Source organism: Peromyscus maniculatus, chromosome 14, assembly GCF_049852395.1.
Source record: "Peromyscus maniculatus bairdii isolate BWxNUB_F1_BW_parent chromosome 14, HU_Pman_BW_mat_3.1, whole genome shotgun sequence".
Taxonomy (NCBI): domain Eukaryota; kingdom Metazoa; phylum Chordata; class Mammalia; order Rodentia; family Cricetidae; genus Peromyscus; species Peromyscus maniculatus.
In genome coordinates this window covers 39,431,848-39,455,884 of record NC_134865.1, presented here as the reverse complement: position 1 = coordinate 39,455,884, position 24,037 = coordinate 39,431,848, and the positions used below count along the sequence as shown (strand labels likewise).

Below are 24,037 nucleotides of genomic sequence, written 5' to 3'. Positions count from 1 at the left end.
ATCACTGCAGGTGTTACCACAGTGAATCCTGAACTAATTCTACAGAACTTTTAAAAAAGGACCAAACTTAACCCATGTGACCCTTTTAGAGGTGGGCAGGAGTGAGATCCATGTTCCATCCCCCTGGCTTCCAAGCCCATGAATGTACATCCTGTAGCTTTGTCTGTTCCTCATAGAAGACATCAGAGCAGGTGTCTCAAGACATATTTTTAGGGCAAGCGTGCCTCTTGGATTTTCTAGAATTGTTCTGATAACTGAAAGCATTCTCTCTTTGTCCTCAAAAGATCTCACAAATTCTGTTTTCTCGAATGACAAATAAATAAATATTGTAGATACACAGGAGGCACCTCCCACACCAGATATCAAATCATTTGTGATTCTGAAAATATAGCCCATTTGCCACTATCTCACCTAGACCTTTGGGGAAATTATGGCAATTTAATTTTTGTTGCATCTGCCAAACTCTATTCTAGCCAAATAAGCCGGTTAATACAGCACAAGGTGAAAACTGTCTTGTGCTATAATCCCATTCATGTGCTCAGTGGCACATCTCCATCTGGATGACAACTCCAAATACACAACTTAGGGGCCAGTTCCTTCCAATAGGACATTCCAAGACACAGGCATTCAAGATGAGTGTCAAGAACCTCCTAGTGGTCTAGAGAGGTCCAAATACAGCTGCAGGACCCAACCTCGAGCATTTATGCAGGTTCCATGCTTTCAAATCTGTCCTGAGATGAGCTACTCTTCTGCCCTGAAGCCTGAACCTGCAACAGCATAGAATGTCATTTGCTAGGCTAGCACCTGCTAGGTCACAACCTGGCCAAGGACTGTTTGGTGGTGGCCCAAGGGAGAAGCAGAAGATTTTGTATCACATCACTTGTCCTCTTAATAGTTATGGTCCAGTTATAATTTCTCCAACTGTTGTTCCCAGTATTATATTTACTACCCATATCCAGACAGCAAAGTATTCCATCCATAAGTGAATGTTATAAACTTAGTAAACCAATATAGAAGAGAAAAGGAAGAAACTTAATTATCTTAAGAAAAATGAACAAAATATTTGTGCTAAGTGCTAATTAGAATTTTCATGCATTGATAGTGGGACTGCAAATACTACATACTAATACTGAAAATAGTCTGTCACTTTCTTATAAAGTTAAATATATATTATCACATGATCAGCAATCCCATTCCTAAGTATTTAGCCTAGAAAAATAAAATGTATATTGTGTGTATGCTTATATATGCATACACATGCAAACACACACACACACACACACACATACACACACACACACACACCATGAATGACAACATTGACAATAGCTGTATTCATCATAGCCCAGAAACAACACCATGCTCTTCAGCTGGGAATTGGTACAAACTGTGATATAGACACATAGCAGAATACTACTCAATAATAAAAGAAATAAACTACTGATACACACAGTGTATAAGAACCTCAAATGCACTATGCTCTATGAAAATGGGAAAAAAAAAAAAGAACAGATAGTATAGAAGCATTACACAGCCAGGTGAGGCATGGCTATAATTTCAGCACTCAGAAGGCTAAGGCAAAAAGATAATGAGTTTAGGTCAACCTAGGTTATATAGAGAGAATCTGTCTAAAAATGCAAATAGCATTATGTAGTATATTATTTCATTACATGAGATTTTTGGAAACAGCAAACATATGGGTTACCAGCAGCTTGGGAAAGGCAACAGTCAGTGACCATAGGATCATTCCTACCTTGATTGTGGTGGCCAATACACAACCATACATGTCAAATCTCAGCATTATACACCAGAAGTCATGAACTTTATTGCATATAATTACACCCAATTAATCTAACTCAAAATAAGTGTTATCCTTTCCTCAAAAGATAAAGGCAAATACCATGTGATCAGATGACTAAGGATATCACTAGGGCTTTCTTGCTGTTTTGACTAGACAGAGACCACCCTCTGGACCCTCCTGTAACTCTAGACACAGTAGCACACCACATGAGATCCACTGCCACAATGTATGCACTTTTCCTGCATGGACTGCCTGAAATGTCTTTGCTTAAAGTTGCCTTCCATAAGAGATGCTCCCTGACTCCCTGGCTACATGAAGTGCCTACCTCTCTCTGCCTCCATGCCCTGGTCTTTTGACTTGCTAATCCCATCTTGAATGTTTTATCATACATGCTGACAAACCTGTTTATTTCCTGTGTTTTTCTGGTGAGAAAAACCCTGCAGGAGCAGGTGCCAATTTTATCCTGATCACTATGGCATCCCCGATATCCAGAGCAATGCCCCTCGGGATTAGGTGTTCAGTAAGCATCTGTTGATGTAAGAAGACAAAGTGCCTTGTTGAAGGTGAAAAGATCAAACCAAAGCTGTTAAAGTTTACCCAGCATTGTGATTATCTTGAAAAGCAACAATTATTTATCACCTAGTCACAGAGACACAGTGGTGTTCTGTCCAATGCTGAATTCTGCCAAACCCAAGCAGTGTAAAACAGAAGGTGCACAAATACAGTTCCTCTCTGAGTCAAAAGAGCTGAGCTGAGTTCTATAGGAATGGGTGGAACCAAGTCATGTCCATTGTGTTCTGGAACATAAAGGTGACCTATGCTCCTTCACGATAACTTTGCCCCATGTAATGCTGCACAATGAACACAAACATCTCTAAAGTAGGAAGGAACTGGTTTTGATTCATGTGTGGTGCAATACCTCATAGTCAGTAAATTATTAATTAATAAGTTAAATCTTTTCCTAATGAAAATGTAATTTAAAAATAATTTCCTACCTAAGCCACAGTCCAACACTCAATTATTGATTTCTTTTCTAGCATTGGCAGGCTAAATGTTAAAATTGTAGACTTATATATTAACTAGATTTATCCTTTTTATTAAAGGTAAAAAATTATGTTGTGGGAACCATCTAACTGCATGTTTCTAGCCCAGAATCCTCTAGTCCACACACCATCTTTCTGTTCTACTGAGGTCTTTACACCTGGGACGCTCACCCACCAACATCCCCATGGCTTACTCTTAAACCTACCTCAAGACTTGGCTCTTATTAGATTCATCCATGATCACCCAATTTACAACCACATAACCATCCTCCCCAACCTGATTTCTGTACCTCTCTCTCCTGATTTGCACATAGCATTTATCGCTGTCTGCCATCCTGTGAATGCAACTTTTATATTGTTTATTGAGTGACTCCTCTCACTAGACTCTAAGCTCAAGGACAGCAGAGATTTTTCACTTTACTCTTTTGTTTACTATTATATTTCCATGGTTTAGACTAGTGCCTGACACATAAGAGCTGATCAATAAATTTGTGTTGGATTAGTATTAGATAAATGTAAGTAATTTAGAATAGTAGCCACTTAATAGTAAGTTAATGACAATAATCCTGAAGTTTCAGGTCCCTTCTAGATGGCACACATTTATTTCTCAGCTGTTGATGATATGTAGTAGCCCATGGATGCAAGGGTTTAGGAGGGTCCTAGCATTTATTGGATTCTTACAGTTCTTGAATAGTGAGCCCACTGGACATTCCTCTAAAATTATCAGACAAACCAAGCTGGTACTAGGCAAATAGAAAGACACTATCTTGGGTGTCAGGATTCACTATTCCTGTGGTGTCAGGGAAGTCACTCGACTCTGAGCCTGTTCGTTCACTGGAAGGTGGAAGGTGGTAGGATATTCTCTGATCATGCTGCCTTAGCAAAATGAGGACACCCTTCCGTTTCATCCTGATTACCTCACTTTCTGGTCCAGCTGCAGAAATCTGACCATCTAACTATAACCAATATGTCAATGTGCCTGGGTTTTTAAAAAAAGTGTTAATGGAGACCATAGGCAGTCCCTGGCCTTATCCTAAAAGAGCAATTTCAGCTAAACCATGAAAATAAGAATGTCAGCCAAAGTAATGGGTATGTCGATTTGTTGTTTGGGAAAAAGTGTTCCTTTTGAAATTTGCTAAACTCCAAAATGACACAGAAAAAATAACTACAGGCCCTAGCGAATTACTGACTGCATGTGGCGAGTGAGCTAACATCCTGCTCTCCTACTAAGTGCCTGGTACTCCACAAATAGGGGACTATGCTCAGCTACCTGATTTCATCTGTAGACACAAGTTTTCAGATAGGCCACATCAAAGGATTTACAATCCATTATTGTCCTGTTGCAAAGTCAAAAAGCCCAAGGTACCCAGGAGAGGAACTTCTTCGACACCCTCAATAAACCCATGGTGTTGTCTCAACATTAATAGAAATCTTGTCTCCAATCCTGAGGAATATCACTACTGTCCTTATGTGTCCATTGATACAGTGTGAAGTGCACTAACCAGCTTCTACATTCCTTTCCTCTGTGTCATGACAAATTCACCTTTCTCCTGTGTTTATACCTGGGTGGCAGTACATTTATATGGAGAGGAGTATGATGTGGTGATAGTAGAAGCGTGTTTTGAATCATGCATATCATAGTACCTGGTGGTTAAAAATCTCATAGCGTCTTCGCTGAGTGTTGGCTTTGAGGTTGGCTTATGCATTCTTATCTGTAGGGAAATGGCCTATGGAACCAGGTTCTAGTAAAGCTGCCCCCTCCCCCCCTTGCCCCCAGGGAAAGTGTAGAGGGTGGAACCCAAGTTGTTTACAAAAAAATATGATTGGAGCTTCAGATCAAGAAAGATGATGTCAGTTCATGATTCCCTCATAGACAACACTGTAAATACTGTAGACTAGGTGTGTGATTGGGAAACTTTTAAGCTGATCGGCTCCATGGGTCTTTTTTTCTTTATGCTTTAAAAAGAGCTTGTTGTTTGTAAATAATGAGTCCTAGCCTGACTTGGCTCCCTGCTGTGTCTGATTGTCTCCCTGGAAAAAGGGAGGCTGGGGAACGGGTGAGAAGCCATACTTACCTTTCCTCGGTTCCAGGTCTCCCTTCTCCTTCTCGGGGGACCTAAGTTCCCCGTGGGGCAGGACCCCACACTTGTTTAGGTCAGTCTATGCTTCCTGAAGATTGTACCTGATGTGGGTCTCTGATGTAAATCTTCCCCAGACTAGTTATGGCCAACATCTTTAAGGCTAGCCCCTGAGATTTTTTTTTTTTTTTTAATGCTTTATATCTCCTAGGGGACTCTAAGAATGCCTATAAGAGAATGCTCTCTCATCGCTCTCCCTCCCTCGTGTGTGTGTGTGTGTGTGTGTGTGTGTGTGTGTGTGTGTGTGTGTGTACCTATGTCACCTAGACTAATTTTGAACTTGTGGATTCAAGCAATTCTCCCACTTCCTCCTCCCCCAAAGCTGAAGACGATGGATGCCTGCCACCATACTGGGCTACTTTTCAAATTGCAAATTTTACTTTCTAGTCTTTCTGGATATATATATGCATGCACCTGCGCGCGCACGCACACACACACACACACACACACTCACACATATAAAATCATGAGAGAGATATAAAATCTTGGTGGAGAGTGTTAGAGGAAGTAACCTATATATAATCCAGATATATATCTCTAAATCAAGATTTTATATATCTCTCTCATGATTTTGTATGTGTGAGTGTGTGTGTGTGTGTGTGTATATATATATCCAGATATATAATCTTCGTATAAAGAGCTTCAAAAACCAAGTAACCAAGTTTATTAATTCAACAAAAATTGGTTGAGGTCTTCCTATGCACCAGCAGATAAAGTCATAAACAGACACGTTTAGTAACCTTCTGGAACCTTTCATAAGGAAGTCTGGCAATAAAAAGGGAAATAAGCAAGTGGCAAAAATTTATTGTATATTTCAAATAACTAGGAGAGAGAGTTTTGGATGTTACCAACACAAAAAAAATGTTAAATATTTAAGGTAAAGGATATAATAATCATCCTAGTTTCTTTATTGCACATTGTATACATATGAAAATATTACACTGGGCTCTAAGATAGGTGCAATCATCTCTGTTAAAATTTTTAAATATCTTCTTGAAAAATAAACTTTAATTATGTCAAGTGCTGAGAAAGACAAGGTGCAGGGTACTTAAAACTGAACAACAAAAGGAACTAAGTTAAAATTGAGAACTAATGTGAAAGGGCGATCTGTGGGAAGAGTGAGTGGGAAATGGCCAGGAAGAACCAATAGGTGCAGGGGTTCAGAATGAGATTTAGTCTGTCATAAGGTTTTTGAGATAAGAAGAAGGCCAGTGAGGCTGAAACTCACATGGGTAAGGCAGAGTGGGATAATCATGTTTGGAGAGCCAGGGGAGAAGGCAGACTTTTCAAAACCCCAGCCCAGCCCCCAAGCTTTCATTACAACTGACTGAGCTGGCCCTGTGGGCAGTGGAGAGCCTGTTAAAACAGGTTTCTCCTTTCCATCCCCTTTCTTCAGGACAACATCTCTCTTTCTCTTATAAGTAATATTCCAATTCTGGCTCCTTAATCTGGCAAAGACCAAGAAAGAATATGGGATAATAGATATACAGAAGGATAGATATATAGGATATGTGGGATGTGTGTGTGAGAGTGCACATGTTCATGTATGTGTATATGCACATGGAAGCCAGAAGTTGACATCAGGTTACTTCCTCTAACATTCTCCACCATGTGATTTGAGGAGCTCATGGATTTGACTAGGCTGGCCAACGAGCTCCAGGCCTCAAGCTATCTCCACTCCTTCCAATAAGGACTCTGTCTCCACCTCTTAACCCAACACCAGCTTTTCAGATGCTCACCACTGAGCCTTTTTTTTTTTTAACCTGGAATCTAGGGATCCAAATTCTAGCCCTCACACTTGCCCAGTAAGCACTTTGCACACTGGGATATTTCCCCAGAATACACAGGAGGTTTGGGGCAGAGGTTGTTGTTTGTTTTTTGAGACAGGGTCTCTCTATGTAGCTCTGGCTGTCCTGTAACTCACTATGTAGACCAGGTCGGCCTCAGTCTCACAGAGATGCATCTGCCTCTGCCTCCCAAGTGCTCAGATTAAAGGTGTGTGTCACTACACCCAGCAAAGGGGTATTTTTGTGTGTGTTTATAAAATGGAAGTATCAGTTCAATTCCAATGAAAACCTATTTGGAATAAAATTGCACTTCTGACTCCAGAGAGCTAGCAATCTTTCTCTTGCAAATAAAATCTGCTCTGGCTCCACTGCCTACCACCTAAATCTCTCCCTTTCTGCTCCCCTAGACTTCCACATCCCCAACAGCTGTTTTAGTTCTTTACTGTTTATCCTTTATCTCCAGAGGTGAAGTCAGAGCCCACATAGAAGTTGCTGTGTCCTACTGAGGGCAAAGGCCCCTTTGAGCCCTTGCTCCACTCCCCCATCTTGGGGACCTCGTAAAAGACACACCCAGGTAAGAAGCAGAGCCAGCTTTAAGGAGAGAGATGCTCCTCAGGCAAAGATCTTACAGACCGGCTGTGGCAAAGACATAGGAGGGGCTGCCTAGTAGCTCTGTCATGGCCACACCCTAGTTTGAGCTTGGCAAGTGTTTACATTCTCCTCCATGGCCTGAAAAATGTTCCTCGCACCCTTGTGGCTGCTCAGCCATTCACATTTTAGGTGGAAGAGGCAGATACAGAAGGTTTCAATAGCTGTTTTAAGTCAACTGATTGGTGACCTTGACAAAAGTGCCTAGAGGATAACCTAGCACTTGGTAAACACTTAAAGTGACAGTGGTGTCCCCGTCAGGGCCACATGCACAGCATGCTGCTTGCTTTTGACTAACTTCATCTCTCCCACACAATGCTGCAGGTGAGCAGAAGGGTTTCTTCATTGCCTGCCTTGTATTTGGCTCTCACCCTAAGCTATTGAAGAGAAGAGCAATGGTTTATTGCCTGCTGATCATGGGTGGAGCCTGGGCTAACCGCTCTATCTCTTGTAATCATCCCCTTAATCCTCAGAGCAACCTCATGAGTCAAGTATCAGCACCTGTTTGAGATGAGGAGAGAAGAGGCAAGGGAAAGGAACGATATTTGGGCAATTTATACCCCTGAAAAGTAGTCACAGTGAGAGTATTTAGTGTTTGCATTTCTGGACACCAGAGAGGACCTGCCAGATACCACAGTTTGTTAGAGTCCCCTGAGTAGAGCACTGGAAAGGAAATATGAAACCTTAGGAGGCAAGAGGTGATCTGTGGAGCTGGGCAGTGGTGGTGTATGTCTTTAATCCCAACCCCCAGGAGGCAGAGGCAGGCAAATCTCTATGAGTTCATGGCCAGCCTGGTCTACAGAGCAAGTTCCAGGACAGCCAGAGCTATTACACAGACAAACCCTGTCTGAAAAATAAAAGAGGTGTCTGTGACTGAACAAAGAGCAGGGAGGGGTCTTGCTGCCACCCTATTTTGGGAGTGAAATCACACATTGACAGAGTTTTTCATATTTGTTCATAGATATATCTTCAAAGGATTACATCTGCCCATTTTTTACTTTTGGGTTGAATGGCACCCATTCTCACTCCTAGTGACTCAGGTGGTTTCATGCAGCTAATGAGCTGTGGAAAGGTGTGTGTGCACAGTGCAAATGTGTGCATATGACTTATAAATGTATAGTTGGGAAAGAAGCTAAAATACTTAATTCTTGGATAAGATCAAACCTAAGTTATTTCACATGCTAAGCAGATCTCCCAGAATGTTTTTTTTTTTTTTTTTAAACTAGTTCTCAGTATGTAGTTCAGGCTGGCCTTGAACCCACTATGTATGTGATTGTCCCATCTCCCTCTCCCAAGTGCTGGAATTACAGGTATACACCGTACCTGATTTGCTTCACTTTTAAATTTTCATGTTCTGTACTGGAATCACATTTAAAAAAAAAAAAAAGATGAATGCTGCAGAGATTTCCTGTTGGGTTTTCCCAGCATTGACTTTCATTTCTACCAATTTAGGCTTTTCTTTTAGAGTACCATTTTAAGCCTAATGCTCTATACAATGCAAAAATTTACCTCCAGAAAGTAGTGAGCTGTTGTGCAATTAACTATAAACTCAGTGAATCATTTGTAAATACTCTTCAAAATGCTTTGAAAAAGAACCTCAACCCATCTGCTTGGCCAAGAGCCAAGTGAAGTGGAATCAGAATTGGCCCCAGTGGGCTTTCGGGTGCCCCCCCAGGAGGAAGCAGTCAAAGGCCTGTCATTCTTCTGCCACTACCTCCACCTGAGGTGCTGAGAGGAGAGCCATCAGCCATGTACACGTTTTTGTAAGCCAGGCATTGTGCTAGGAGCTTCTGTAAATATTTTGCAAGTTAATTGTTACAACTTTATAGCTAATAGCTAACGTTGTTAAGCACAATGACCCAAGTGCTTCTCAAGAACCAGCTCATTTACTAGGACAACTTGATAAAGGACATTGGATTATTTTCCTCAGTTTAAAACATGAAGAAACCAGATCAGAGAGGTTAAATAACTTGTTGGAGGTCATGCAGCTGTTATGTAGCAGAATCAGTATTTAAACAAGCTCTAGGAATGCAGATTTCCACCTCTGCAAGACACTTCTCAGGAAGAGGCAAAGAAGCTCAGACATTATCTTGTTTGAGGTCCCACGAGTAGGATTCAGAGCCCAGGTTTACCTGACATTGACATACTTGTTTCCAACAATCCCCCTCCAAACCGTTCCGTTGTGATGGCCAAACTATTTTACCCCACCTTTAGGAACAAATTCAGATTAACGTCTTCCTTTTCTGATTTTTTTCTCTTTTCTTTAATTTCACCTTCATCCTTTCCTTCGCCGGTCTCTTTTTTTTCTTAGTCTTCCTTTTCCTCTTGTTTTCTTTACTTTGTCCCACCTCCTTTGCTCATGCCTCAAGTTATAACACTAATAACGTAACAAAGGCTCAAGAGGTTAATGAGTTATGACATTCATTAGTTTAAGCAGACTTCTATAGCTTCACAGTAATTGTCAATCTGACTGGGATCCAGATCATAACTGGAAAATGCTTATCTCACAAAATGATGATGAATTAGTGCAACTTCTAGATAAAGGAACATTTTGTTTTCATAATGGTCAACCAATTGGTCAGATCATTAAGTACTCATTGGATTAATTGTTTCATGATTTGATCAAGGGTTGGGTTACTGACGTGGTTATTCAGATTAACCAATTATGTGGCTAGGTCCTAAGGTGGGACCCCAGGAAGCCATCAGGCATAGGAATGTAGGCTGCCAACTAAGTCTCAAATTTGTTGGTCTGGGGACAATACGGATTTCTAAGGGATCAAAAGTCTTTCAAATAAAGAATATTACAAAAGCCATCAGCACATAAGAATCAAGAACACTCTTGGGTCTAGTCTATAATGCTTTGAAGACCTTACACTGTCTGTAAGCCTTCTCCCCAAGATCTGGTGGTACCCAGGGTCTAATCTGCATCTGGCTTTTAATCTATTCACCACCCACTTCCCTTTTATTTCTCCAACTCTTCCCCCTCCCCTCCCCGAGACAGGGTTTCTCTGTGTAGCTTTGCGCCTTTCCTGGAACTCACTTGGTAGCCCAGGCTGGCCTCGAACTCACAGAGATCCGCCTGGCTCTGCCTCCCGAGTGCTGGGATTAAAGGCGTGCGCCACCACCTCCTGGCTTATTTCTCCAACTCTTGTCTCTTGCTGATGTTTTCCACTTTCAGCAGATATTTATAATTATCTTCCTGAAATCTGAACTTGTCTATCCCACCCACATCTTTACTCCAACAAGAACTAAATGATTTAACCTCCTGCCTCCACATAATTTTATTCATGTTATCTCTCAATCCCTTATGTTTAAACCTCCTCTCCTATACCCCATGTAGAAGATGGAGTTACAAATTCCTTCTTTTCGTTCTAAGGCAATGTTTTCAAATTAGTACACTTCTTCTGTCCTTTGCGTTGCCAGCTCAGTTTGGCATCTCTGACTAGATTATTGCCACAGCCTCATGACAAGTATCCAGGACAGAGGATGTATCTGCTTCCCTGTTCACATTCCCATATAGTCACTGAGCTACTTGAGTCTTACTCATTTTGAGACTGAGTTACCTGCAGAGCTGAGCTTCAGGTTGTTGCAGAAATTCACTTTCTACAAATCAGTCATCCCTTTATTTTCATTAGTTTCTTACTACTTAGAAAATAAAGGCAAAGCACATCACCATGACATCCAAGGCCTTTCACAGTCTGGTCAGAATTTGGTTATTTACCTCCATATTTTCCATTATTCTTCTCCATCCACCTGACTTCCCAGTTGGCCCCAGACAGTCCATTTCTATAACTGTGTCCTCAGGCCTGTGTCATTGCTTTGTGGGAATGATCTCCATGTATGTGGCCTCCAATGTTGCCTGAAAGATAATTGTTCATGTTACAAAATTCAGCTCAGTGTCTCTGCTCTGAGACAACTTTCAGACTCTCCCCAGAGAGTGCTTCCTCTGCCACTGTCCACCTCTGTGGTTCTTCTGTCCAGGGACAATGTATTACAAAGATTTATTCATTTCTACCACTGTCTGTATTAGTTTCCCGTGGCTGCTGTAATAAGCTAACCATACACTGGGTGGCTTACAACAACAGTACTCTCTTCTCTTGCGATTCTGGAGGCAGTGACTGTGAAATCAGTCTCACTGGGCTAACATCAAGATAGCAACAGGGCCACATTCTCTCCAGAAATGCTCAAAGGCAGTTCCCTGTCTCCCTTTGCTTCTAAAGGCTTCTGGCATTCTTTCATTTGTGGACACATGCCTGCAATCTACCTCCATCATTTGCGTGTGTGTGTGTGTGTGTGTGTGTGTGTGTGTGTGTGTGTGTGTGTGTGTGTGTGTGTGTTGGGCCTATACATATAAAATCTCCTTCTGCCCCATTCTTGGATTCATGAGATGACATTTAGGGCCCACCTAGATAAAGTAATATAATTTCCCCATCTTAAGATCCTCAATCACATCTATAAAGACTATTTTACCAAATAAGGTGACATTTACAGGGCCTAATGAAGGTCAGGATCTGATATTTTAGGAACCACCATTCTGTCCACTATATTCTCCCATTTGGAACCTCCTCAGTGGCAGGGATTGTGTTCTATTCATATTACATTCTAGCATTTACAATAATAGTCACTCAACAAATGCTGAATGGAGAGTTGGAGAATAAATAAACTGGACTCTCTTGTCTGGCAGATACTGGCAAAGCAATGAGCATTCGTCAAGCATTATCCATTGTTTGTTACTCATTTGAAGTATTTATGGATCATTTTTATGTACTAGATAATGCACTGGGACAGGAAGTTCAACAACAGCACAAAAACAATCGTGGCATTTAAGAGGGACACACATATACAAATACATGATCACAGCTCATGATAAACCTGAGGAAGGAAAAATACAAAGATGTTGGAGAGAGAATAAAAGAGAACAGGTCAAGGAAAGCCTCTCTGTGGAAGTAACATTATAATTCAAGATCAAGGATGAATAGCAGCTAACTGAAGAGTGAAGAGGTAATTATTCCAGGCAGAGGGAACTATGCATGCATCAACTTTAGGAAAATAAAGAGCTTGGTGGGTTCAAGAAATAGCAAGAAATCCAGAGAGGCTTAAGTGTAAGGAATCTGAAAGTGGTAGGAAGGGGTGGTATCACTGGGGCACAGAATGTAGGTTTTGGGATTATGTTAAAGGTTTTGAATTTATGGTTCAAATGACAGGAACTGATGTTCATATGACTAGATTATTAATTTTAGAAGATGACTCTGACTGCTCATTGAGGAATGACTACAGCAGGAATCCAGAAAAGAGTTAATAGAGGCTTGGGCTGAACTGGTAGTGGCTAGGTAGAGAAAGCAATGGCGACTTGAGATAGTGCGAGAATCAGTAGAACAGAAAAGCATATTTATATGCTAAATTGGAGGTTCTTTTAAAGGCTAAATCCTCATTACCATACTGTCTAGTTTGAATAGAGAAAATAAAAAATCAGGGGAATATACATGGATAGTTATCTGACATTTGCCAAGGGTGTCACAACTAGCTTCAGATGAGGCAAGATCCATCTTTTAAACAAACACGGCTTGAACAGCTAGAAAACTCCAGGCAAGAGAATGAAGTAAGTCTCTAGACCATATACAAAAATGTACTCAAAATGAAATGAAGAGCCCAAAGCACAAAAATCTTAAAATAAAGCATAGTGCTTAGGTGTGAAATCAAAGGGATGAGCAACAAAAAGAACATAAATAAGCTGGATATCTTCAAACTGCAGGCTGAGAGAAAAATATGTATCTAACAAGAGCCTAGAATACCAATTTTTTTTAATTTAGAAACAAAAGTAAAAATGATTCAATGACAAAGAGGCAAAGAGCTTGAAGAGAGATTTTTCCAAAGATACACAAATAAAAATAAGTAAGGTTGGCGTGGTGACATATGTCTGTGTTCCTAGCAAGTGGGGAGCTGAGGTAAGAGTGTTGTGAGTTTGAGGTCAGCCTGAGCTACGTGGAAAATTAGTAAAGGAAAGAAAAACTGTTCAACATTATCAGTTTAGGGAAATGTGGATCAGAATCTCAATGACAGACCACTTCATACAAAGTATTGTTGCAATTAATTTTTCTGAAATAGAAAATAATAGGTGTTGGCATGATATAGAGAAATTAGAACCTTTATGCATTGCTGATAGAATTGAAAAACAGTCTTGTCACTTTTCTAGAAAAGTTAAACAGAATTATAAAATAAAGCAATCCTAGGCATAGTTATATATACCACACAAGAATTATAAATAAGTTATCAAAGAAATACTGATATGAAAATATTCATAGCATTACTACCCACATGATCAAAGAGTATAAACAACCCAAATAGACATCATTTGATGAATAGTTAAGCAATTATGAAATACATACAATACAATATTATTCAGACAGCAAAAGGAATGAACTTCTAATACATGCTGCAATGTGGATGAACCTTAAAACCATGCTAAACAGGAAAGAAGCCAGATGTGAGGGTCACATTACATAATTTAAATAAAATTAAATACCCAGAATAGATGAGTTCATAGAGGCAAAAATCACATTAATGGTTGTTAGGAGCTGGGTGCAGAAGAAATGGAGAGTAATTGAGTATAGGGTGTCCTTTGAGTGTGATGAAAAAAAATGTTTGGGATCAGATTAAAACGAAGGGTATGCAATGTTATGAATATACTGGATGTCACTGAGTTATAGTTGAAATGATTAAATTTTTGCTACGCATATTTCATCTGAATGTTTTCTTTTACTAACCTTCTAAGTTAGCATCTGAAATAATGAATTTCTGTAGGGCATTGTCATACATGCTTTTGTTCCTGTTCCTCTTCCTTCCCCTCTGTCCTCTCCTAACTCCTGACTCCCTCCTGCTGCCCCCCCCCCACCTTCCTTCATCTGAATGATTTAAAAGTTTTGGGTAGAGTCAGATCAAAGAGACAGTGCGGCCAGCTCCCTCCTTCCTTGTTGTATAAAGAAAATATAAGCTGGCTTCTCCCAGCTTTTAAGATGAGTTATAATGCTGTGTTTCAAAGTGAACAAAAGAATCTTTATAAAATGTTGTGTTTTGGGTTCTCAAATTTCTAGTTTGACAGAGAGACAGTGACATCACAAAATGACACATGAATGATCTTAGAAGAGAATAAAAGATACAATATGAAGTGGGTACATATAAATATTTATTGATTGGACAAAATAATGAATATATAATATCCCACACCAACAGGTAGTGGGCTGGCAGAAAGGGGTGGTGGACTTAGCTCCATCACCAAGCATGCCAAAGCTTCATTGTGTAGGCAGATGAGGGGCTCTGGGAGAGGGGGCTAGGTGGGAAGAGGGCTGGCATTGAAGATGCATGCTTATTTGTTTCTAATTATATAATTGTCTCAATTGTCAAAGTCAGACCTACTTCAGCAAAAATTTAAGAACAATTTATTATTGACTGAGTGCATAAAGGAAAGTGGAAAAACGTGATTCCAACCTGAGACATAACTGCCAGGAATTCCTTCATTCATTATCTCTGGTTCAGCCACAGCAAACGGGGTTAATCACATCGTTAGCTGTTTCTTTGAAATAATGACAACCGAGATGTTAAGCACAAACAGTCCAGACACCACACTAAATATTGTACATCCAATATCTCCTTTTGCTCTTTCAAATATACTTAGGGGTAGCCAAGACATACAAATCCCCAAGCTCATTTCACAAGGGAGGAAACTGAAGCAGAAAAGGTGAGTTTCTTGCTCGGGACTGGAAGCTATGTGGTATTGTTCTAGTTACAGGTGTTCACATCACTTCACTGCACATCTACTGGCTTTCTATTTAAGAGAAAATTAAAGTATATAGTAAGTAAAGAAACTAAAGTATCTTTTCTGTCTTCATTGTGAGGAGGGAGGAAATTAGACAGTGTCCTGTGGCCCAGACTGGCCTTAAACTCATTATGTAGTTGAGATGACCTTGAACTTTTAATTCTCCTAACTCCACTTTCCAAGTGCTGATATTATAGGCATAAACTGCCACACCCATTTTTCCAATTATTTATTTTTTTTGAAACAGGATCTCACTGTGTTGTCCAAGATGACCTCAAACTTACAGTAATCCTCCAGCCTCATCTTCCCAAGTGCTGAAACTACAAGCATAGCTATCATGCCCAGCTTTTTTGTCTTAAAAATTCCCTTAAAACATCCATTAAACTTTTTATAATATAATTTTTAAGTATTATAAGTATATAAACCAAAGAATAAAATGAAAACATAAATCAATGATGATATAAATAAATAATTGGATAAATAAAGGGAGAACTAACTCTTCTTTACATAGAATCCAGTTAACAGTTGTAGAAGGACTGAAGGAAATAGCATACCACCTGTGTAATACAGAATGATAGTTATTATAGGTAAAATCCACTAATGACTAGGTTGGCAAAAGTTTAGGAAAGAAAGTATTTGCACAGTCTCACATTATCTTCTGTGGTGGTGGCAAAATTTAAGTACTAGAGCATCGTTATATCTAAAAGAGAAATCTGGCAGCTACCATCCTCAACAGTGAGGATAAAATCACCAGTAATAGACATATCTACACTATGGACACCAACACACTGAATTGAGAAGAAGCTCCACCTCTGTGATATTCTCTCCCATAATGTACTATCTCAGTCTAAGCCTCAAAAAAAAGTAAGACAAAAATAACCAAGCAGAACTCTTCAAAAGTCACAGGGTTGTAAAAGGCAGGGTGGAAGAAACTGTCAGCGTTTGAATGAGACTAAGAAGACTAAGAAGAAATAAGCATGTCTCATCCTGAAAGGATCCTGGGACAGTGAAAGGACAACAGTAGAAAAACAGGTAAAATCTGAGCTTGACAATGTAACTTGATTGGGCTCCAGTCCTTTGGTCACTAACAATGTTATCCAGAAGGGAAACTGGACAAAGAGTAAATGTGAACTCTTCATTGGACTTGCACAGCTCTTAATGCTAATATTAACTTTTTTAAAGTTAGAAATTAATCATGAGATTGATTATAGGCGACAGCAAACAACTTCTGGCTATTTCAGGGGTTTGGCTAAGACAATATTTCAATTATCTCATAGAACTTATTCCCAGCCCAATGTTTCATTGCCTTGACAAAAACACATAGTTCACCTCCCAAAGTACATGACCCCAGGTTGAACTTGAGAGAAACATCAACAAAGTACCAACTGAAGGATGTTCAACAGTTCAAAGGTCATGGAGACAACTTGATTAGGCTACAATGCCCAGCTGTTTAGCTAAACACTAACATCCATGTTGCTATAAAGGTGCCTTGTAGATGTAATTAACACCTGTGATAGGTTTCCTAAAGGAAACCACCCTCCCATGTGTGGGTGGGGCCTCATGCAATCCGTTCAAAGGTTAAAGCACAAGCTGAGGTTTTCCAGAGAAAAGAAAATTCTGCCTCAGTGTTACAGCATCACTACATTAGCCTTCCTTCACAGAATGAGTCAAACACAAGGTCTGCAGCAGCAACTACTTATTCACTATCACTATCCCAGCCTGGAGTATTCCCAAATCACATCAGTAGCTTCTGTAAAATAGACAGAAAGATCATAGGTAGGTAGGTAGGTAGGTAGGTAGGTAGATAGATAGATAGATAGATAGATAGATAGATAGATAGATAGATAGATAGATAGATAGATAGATGAATAGATTCTTCTTTTGGTTTTGTTTCTTGTTTCTCTGGAGACATTAACGCAGCCATGAAAAAGATAATCTCAGAAATGATAACAACCAAGAAGATCCCACAATAATGTGACTTCTGCATGTAATGTGGCCTCCAGGATGGGACCCTAGGACAGAAAAAGGACATTCAACAAAACTAGAAAATCTGAAGAGAATATGAACTCTGGCTAACAATAATGCATCTCTATTGTTTGTTATTTGAAATAAATGGATTCATTTAAGATGTTATCAACAGGAGAGTTATACAGGAAGTCTCTGTAAAAAATTGCGATTTCTCTATAAACCTGAAATTAAAATTTTATTTTAAAAAAAGCATAATACATACCCTTCCCAAGGAACCAAAGAGGGTTTGAATAGTTTCTAACTATCATGCATTCAACAAAAGTTAACCAATATAACTTTATATGTAGATAAATATTACTCAGGTTATTGTGATATTTAGACTTCTTTAATGATCATTGAGGCAAAGTGACAACAAAAAAGTGTTTGCTGTTTGTGACCCAAAGACTCTTAAATGAATATTTCTGAGTTCTTTCCCTAGAGAATAACCACTCTTCTTTGGGGATGTTTCTTTCATGATTTTGGCTTTGTCTAAAATCATGATCAAAGGAGTCTGAGGTCTCTGGAATTTGGGGGCAGTGAATTCTAATGTTAGTGCTGATAAACAACTTCCCTGGATCCCAAGCCTGCTCATGCATGTACATGAATTCTGCAGCCTTCTATGACTTCTATGACTCCAATAGCAGGGCCAGGAGCTACAAGAGAGACTGTATGGCTCACGGTATCCAATCTACTTATGTATCTATCCCTCTACAGAAAAAAAAAAGCATATGAGACTTACTATAGGTGACTTACTATAAGTCACTGCCTTATGAATATACATTTGGGTAACCAAAGCACATGCCTATGTTAGTTACAGAATCATAAAACTGGCTACAGACCAGTTTGGGGAAAGTTTAAGAAAGCTATCAGCTAAACCATGTGAAAATCGGAATTTCCATTGAAGACCCACAACAATGAAACTGCCTTTGTGTTACGTGTAGAAGGACATTTCTTCATAAGAGTTATAGTCATCCTCATATTTCCCAACCAAGCTGGGCTCATAATGAATGATCCCTTAGTTCCTCCCTCTTCCCCACCCTTTCTTTCCTCATCCCACTTTCCCCTCTCTACATTTCTCCTTTTCAATCTGTCTTCTTCAAAGAGAAGAATGATCAGCTCTACCTGATAAAGGAGACCTTGGCCAATTTCAGCATCTTATTCTACACAGCCTGTGAAAGTTGGAAGAAATTTGTTAGGAAGCAAAATGCTGATGAAGAGATTCAGAAAATCATTGTGTGATTTTGCTCACAGAACCCAACTGGATTCAATTCATTCCCCAACACGGACAAATATCTAATTTCCAAGAACATAATGTGTGGAATTAGCATGTGAATTCAAATCACAAGTGTTATGTCATGTGAGACATAAGTGAGACTGGCAGACAGGTGATTAATATATATGCTAGTAAAATAATAATTAGTATTTTGGATCACCCACCATTGACTGAGAACTGTGCTCTGTTTATATAATTAACTTCTATGCCCTTACAACAGGTCTGTAAGATAGATACTCTGGGTTATAGATGAAGGCACTAAAGCTTAGAAAAGTTAATCTGCTGGAAACTCCAACTGCTAGGACTCAGGTCTAGGTTTGTTCATGCTATAAGTAACCTTATTAAAATCATGAGTGGACTTTTTTTTTTTGCATGTATGTGTTTCCATGTTGTAGGCATACAGCCTTCAACTTTCTCTCCAAAGTTATCTGGGGTTTGCTGAGGACTTGGATGAAGCAGGGAGGAAACAAGAGTTTAAGGTTATTTTGATGGAAATAGGTGAGAAGAGCTAACATTCAGCTTCAAAATCTAAAAGTAGGTTTTCAATTCATTAGTAAAAAAAATAGGCTTGAAATCCGAGTTTGTCAACAGAGATAGGGTTTTTCCCTTAGTGCTCAAGAACTATTTCAGGATGGTTTGCTTGAGAACTTTCACAGAGGCACTGTCGGACACGGAAAAGCCCACTGTGGGAAGGGCGAGTTCGCTACGCAGGGCAAGATACACCGCTAACCTTCCCTCCCTGCCAAAGCCCATGAGAAAGGGGGAAGAGTGGAGAAGGTGATTGGAAAGCTGATTGAGGAACTTTAAATTCTGCTTCTGTTGAAGATTCTGAGAACCTACAGTATGAACATGGAGGCAGCCATGTTGAAGTGTAGTCAGAAAGGAACACCATGGGGCAGGAGAAAAAGTACTCTTTAGTTCCCCTAATGGACTTCAGTCCTGCATGGTGCAGAGGGCACTGAGGAAGAGAGGAGAGACTAGCTTGGGAATTTGCCAAAATCACTCACGTGCAAGGTGTTCTCGTGCCCCACTAAAGCCAGATAAAGTTGAAGGTTAGAAGAAAAGACCCAGCTAAGCGAGCTGAGAGAGGAGAGCAGATGGCAGCAGAGGACCGTGAACTGGCTTGACATTCTTGGCAGTTACTAGCCCAGAATGTAGCTCTTGGGGACATTCTCCACTACAAGTACTTACATGATGCTCCCCACCCCCACCCCCGATTTTTTAAAACACAGTACCAGCTGAAAGGAACGTGCCAACAATAACAAATCTGAACGTCTCCAAAGAGGCAGAATGTTTATGACTAAAGAGGCAATTTAAATATAGACTTGAATTAGGTTATTTAATTAAACTAAAAGATATCCCCCCCATTAACAAATGCTATGGGGGGTTATAAAGTACACTATAAAAGTTAGAGAGAAAAACTTTATTTTGGTGAGAGTGCTCAGTCAAAATCTGAGCACGGTGGGAGTAAATTGTCTGAGCCCAAACCAGCATTCTGCTTTCTGCTTATTTTTTTGTGTATGTGCATGCACAATGCGTGTGAGAGTGCAGACATGCACACGCCATAGGACAACTTTCTTGAGTTGGTTCTCTTCTGCTCCACAGTGGATTCCAGGAAACTCAGGTCTAAGAGTATTGAGGGTTATGGGTCCAATGACTAACTTTTTAGCCTGTTTAGAGTGGCTGGCACAGATTGGACACAGACCTTAAATGGGTCCAATCGCAGTGAGAGCTGGCACTTCTACTTGATCTTTTTGGTAAAAGCCTCTTTTGGATAATGTGGTAAATAAAATTGTGATCCAAAATTGTTGCTACCAGTTTTTCTACTATGTCATTTAAGCTGAAACAGCCATTCTCAAATTTTTTTGTCTGAGGACAATTTTAATTTCCTCAAAAATGATTGATGATCACAAAGATTCTTATTTCTGTGCCTTAGAGTTACAGTGTTTACTGTCTCCTAAGTTAATAATGAGATCTTTTACACTGTCACTTTATCTGAAGGAAAAGTAATAAACCTCTTATAGGGTAACATAAGCAACCTAGTTTTAAATTTTAAAAACCAAGCTTTAAAAAGTGATGAAAATGGGGCTCGAGACGTGGTTCAGGGGTTGAGGGCACTGGCTGCTCTTCCAGAGGACCCAGATTCACTTCCCAGAACCCATAAGGCAGCTAGCTCACAACTGTCTATAACTCCAGTTCCAGGGAATCTGACACCCTCACCCAGACATACATGCAAGCAAAACACCAATTCACATGAAAATAAATAAAACTAAAAAAGGTGATGAGAATGGTGTTATTTCATATTTTTCTAAGTCCCTTTAATACCTGCTTTGAATGGAGGACAACTGGAGGCTCATATTTGATGCAGTTAGTCTATTGTTACAACATGTCATATACTCTTTGGAAAACTTCACTGTACACCTGGGAAGAAAATTTGAGTTTAAAGGACAAACGGTTACTTGTTTTTACTGGTCTCTATTGTGGCTATAAGCAAAGATGCACAAGCTCCGTGTCTTAAAACCATATAAATTTATTATCTTACACTACTGGAGGTCAGAAGTCCAAAAGCAGTCCTTTTGGTCTAGAATCAAGGCGTCCTTCTGGAGGTTCTAGGACAAACCCAGCTCCTGCCTCTTTCAACTTCTGGAGGCTGCCCATGCTGGGCTGTAGCCCCTCCTCCACCTCAGAGCCTGTGATATAGTACCGTCCTAACTTCTCCCCTTACTCCACTGTCTATCTTTTATAAGGACACTGTGGTTTTATGGGAACAACTCACATAAGCCACTCTGCCCATCTCAACTTATGCACATTTGCAAGGTCCCTTTTCCCATATAAAGAGACATATTTACTAGTTCCAGGAAGTAGAATACGGCTATCTTCTGGGGTCAATATTCAAATTACCATAGCATTATTGGTACAGTGCCTGACGCTCAGGCATGGAAACATGAGTTCAGATCCCCAGAACCCATGTAAAAGCTCAGCATGGTGGCATGCATTTACGAGCCCAGCTGGGGGTGAAGGTAGCAGAAGGTTATATATAGTCAGGCCCCAAGTTGCTCATTAGAAATGATGATACTGGAGGAAGACAATTGACATTGGCCTTTGACCTACACACACACACACACACACACACACACACACGCACACGCACACGCACGCACACACACACACGCACGCACACGCACGCACACACACACACACACACACGCACACGCACGCACACACACACACACACACACACACACACACGTATACACACACCTGCAAGTACACTCACATAAACACATATACACACACACCTGGGCCTCCAAGACTCACTTAAAAGAATCTTCAGGACTCCAGAGATCCTAATTTACTGATCTACAGAAAATAAAAATAACAGTAGTTTACATAAAATGCAAAAAAGCTTCTTTTTTTTTTCTTAGCATAAATCATTCAAGGCTGTCATGGAAGTTCTATAGAGTCAGGGCCCAGAGTGTTTTCTTAGGTTCTGCCTTAGTCTTTAGGATTTAGATTATTTTGTTTTTAAAGTTTTCACCGTATGTGTGGCTCAAGGTTACTCATTATCATATCACAATTCTATCTAATAAAAAGGAGAAAACTAGTAGGAGGAAGGTCCTTCTCCCTCCCTTTAGTATGCCATTTGGACATGTGGTCATACTCAACATTTTGAGACCCTGAAAAGGCAATTTTTTACTGGTCAACTGTGACTCAAGCTAATCAATTATTAGTCCCTATCTCAGCACTTATAAGGCAAATCCAAACTGATAACTGAAACTAAAATGACAGCAAAGCCAAGACATTCTCAGAGACTTGACTCCAAACAAGCTTCTGTGATCAAGCCTTCTCTGAAACCTGAGCCACTCTACATGACTTAGAGTCTCAGTCATTTGTAGCCAGAGTTACCTGCCTAGTAACCATGCAGGATTCCCCAGTCCACAAGGAGGAAACATGGAGTCTTATAAATTAACATGCAAAGAAAGGACAACAAGGCACGTAACTGGACACTAGAACTACTCAGCATCTTGGGGAAAAATGCTCACTAGTTTAATCTGATTTAGGCTCTTGCTGAGAATTCAAGCATGTTTTTTTGAGATACCTTGAGGATCGTGAATTAATGAGTCTAACTCCTTTATTTGGACATCCTGTAAGATTATAAATAGACTGTCACTATGATTCAATACAGAACCAAGGATTCTGTACTGGGATGGCACAGAGTCTTCATACCAAGTTCAGGGATGCTGGCTCCTTTATTACATGTTCTTAACTTGACAGTGTTTATCTGCATACCTATGACCTACAATATCTTCCCACTACCTCCTGATGTCTCATCAGAAGGAAAAAGCCATTTTTTCAGTGCCCTGTAAGGCATGAACTTTTTTAATTAAAAAATTATTACATTTATTTATGATGGGCAACCATGAGATCCAGGATGGTAACATGCAGGTCAGAAGACAACTTCCCAAGAATCAAACCTAAACTTGGTGGCAAGCACTCATGAGCCACCTCTCCAGGCATGGTGTTTATTGAAGGAAATTGTGTATTACTAATTTTTCTTTATAAAAATAAGATTGTAACTAAATGTAATCATTTACCTAATGTATTTGAACCTTAAAATGGTATTTTCTTCTTATAGCCATAAATAAATTGTGGGAGCCCACAGAGGCTTCCTGTTGAGAAATTACTCAGGGTCAGTGAATCTGAGCTTGCTTTACCCAGCAGGGCTGCATAATGGGATGATTTGACCACAGGTGTGGTTACCAGGTATTTGGAAGGGTCTACACTTGACTGTATGGTATGCTTTGATCTTGCAATTGCAGAGGGTCTTTTGCCTTGCCCCTTGGCATATTATTAAAAAACCCTTTTGAATAAATGAAGAGGCTGGTGGTTGTAACACAAATCTTAAATGGTCTTATTACTAAAAATCCTGAAGCCAGATATTGGTGTGAAAGCTGAAAGATCAGAGGAATAGAACAAGCCAGCCACAAGCTACTACCACTAGAGAATCCTCAGCCCAAGAGGGTTACTTTCTGTATACTCACGCCTTATGTACCTTTCTGTGCCCAACCATCTTACTTCCTCTCTCCGTACAGCTTCATCACTTTCCTCTTTCCAGCCAGGTCTATCACTTCCTGTTTGTCTGAACAGACATCCAGACCTCTATGGTTAACTACTGCTGGGATTAAAGGCGAGTGCCACCACACCTCGCTCTTTTCCCAGTGTGGCCTTGAACTCAAAGATATCCGATGACTCTCTGCCTCCTGAACGCTAAGATTAAAGGCTTGTGCTACCACTGCCTGATCTCTATATTTAATATAGTGGCTGACTTTGTTCTTCGATCCTCAAGCAAGCTTTATTTGTTAGAGCACAAATAAAATATCACTACAGGTGGATATTGACCCAGGCCCTCCTGAAGCTATCCTGTGTTTCTGTCTTTCTGCTAGTCATCTGGGTCTCTTATTCTATCTGATATTCCTCATGCCTCTCTTCTCCACCTAAGAACCCTTCAAAAGGTGGGAGCAGGTCA

General features: G+C 40.1%; 1 protein-coding gene and 1 long non-coding RNA gene across 9 annotated transcripts in view; one reads left to right on the top strand and one right to left on the bottom strand.

Moving 5' to 3' along the window:
- Positions 1 to 24,037, bottom strand: part of LOC143268514 (uncharacterized) — a 29,888-nt gene that overhangs the window by 2,247 nt on the left and 3,604 nt on the right. Inside the window, exons 1-2 of one of the 2 annotated variants that reach the window (XR_013044573.1) lie at positions 11,495 to 11,568; positions 11,139 to 11,276 (exon numbers count right to left, since the gene is read on the bottom strand). This is a non-coding gene — a long non-coding RNA (uncharacterized LOC143268514). Of the gene's footprint in view, positions 1 to 11,138; positions 11,277 to 11,494; positions 11,569 to 24,037 lie in introns of those variants that run through there. The other variant, XR_013044572.1, reaches the window with a different exon arrangement.
- Positions 12,273 to 24,037, top strand: part of Slc26a3 (solute carrier family 26 member 3) — a 62,288-nt gene continuing 50,523 nt past the window's right edge. For 2 of the 7 annotated variants that reach the window (XM_076550819.1, XM_076550812.1), the window contains exon 1: positions 12,273 to 12,418. Coding sequence is in view for 2 of the 7 variants with exons in the window: in XM_076550811.1 (XP_076406926.1) it covers positions 14,998 to 15,152 (155 nt within the window). In the remaining 5 variants the exon portion in view is untranslated. The other 5 variants (XM_076550815.1, XM_076550813.1, XM_076550821.1 and 2 more) reach the window with 5 other exon arrangements.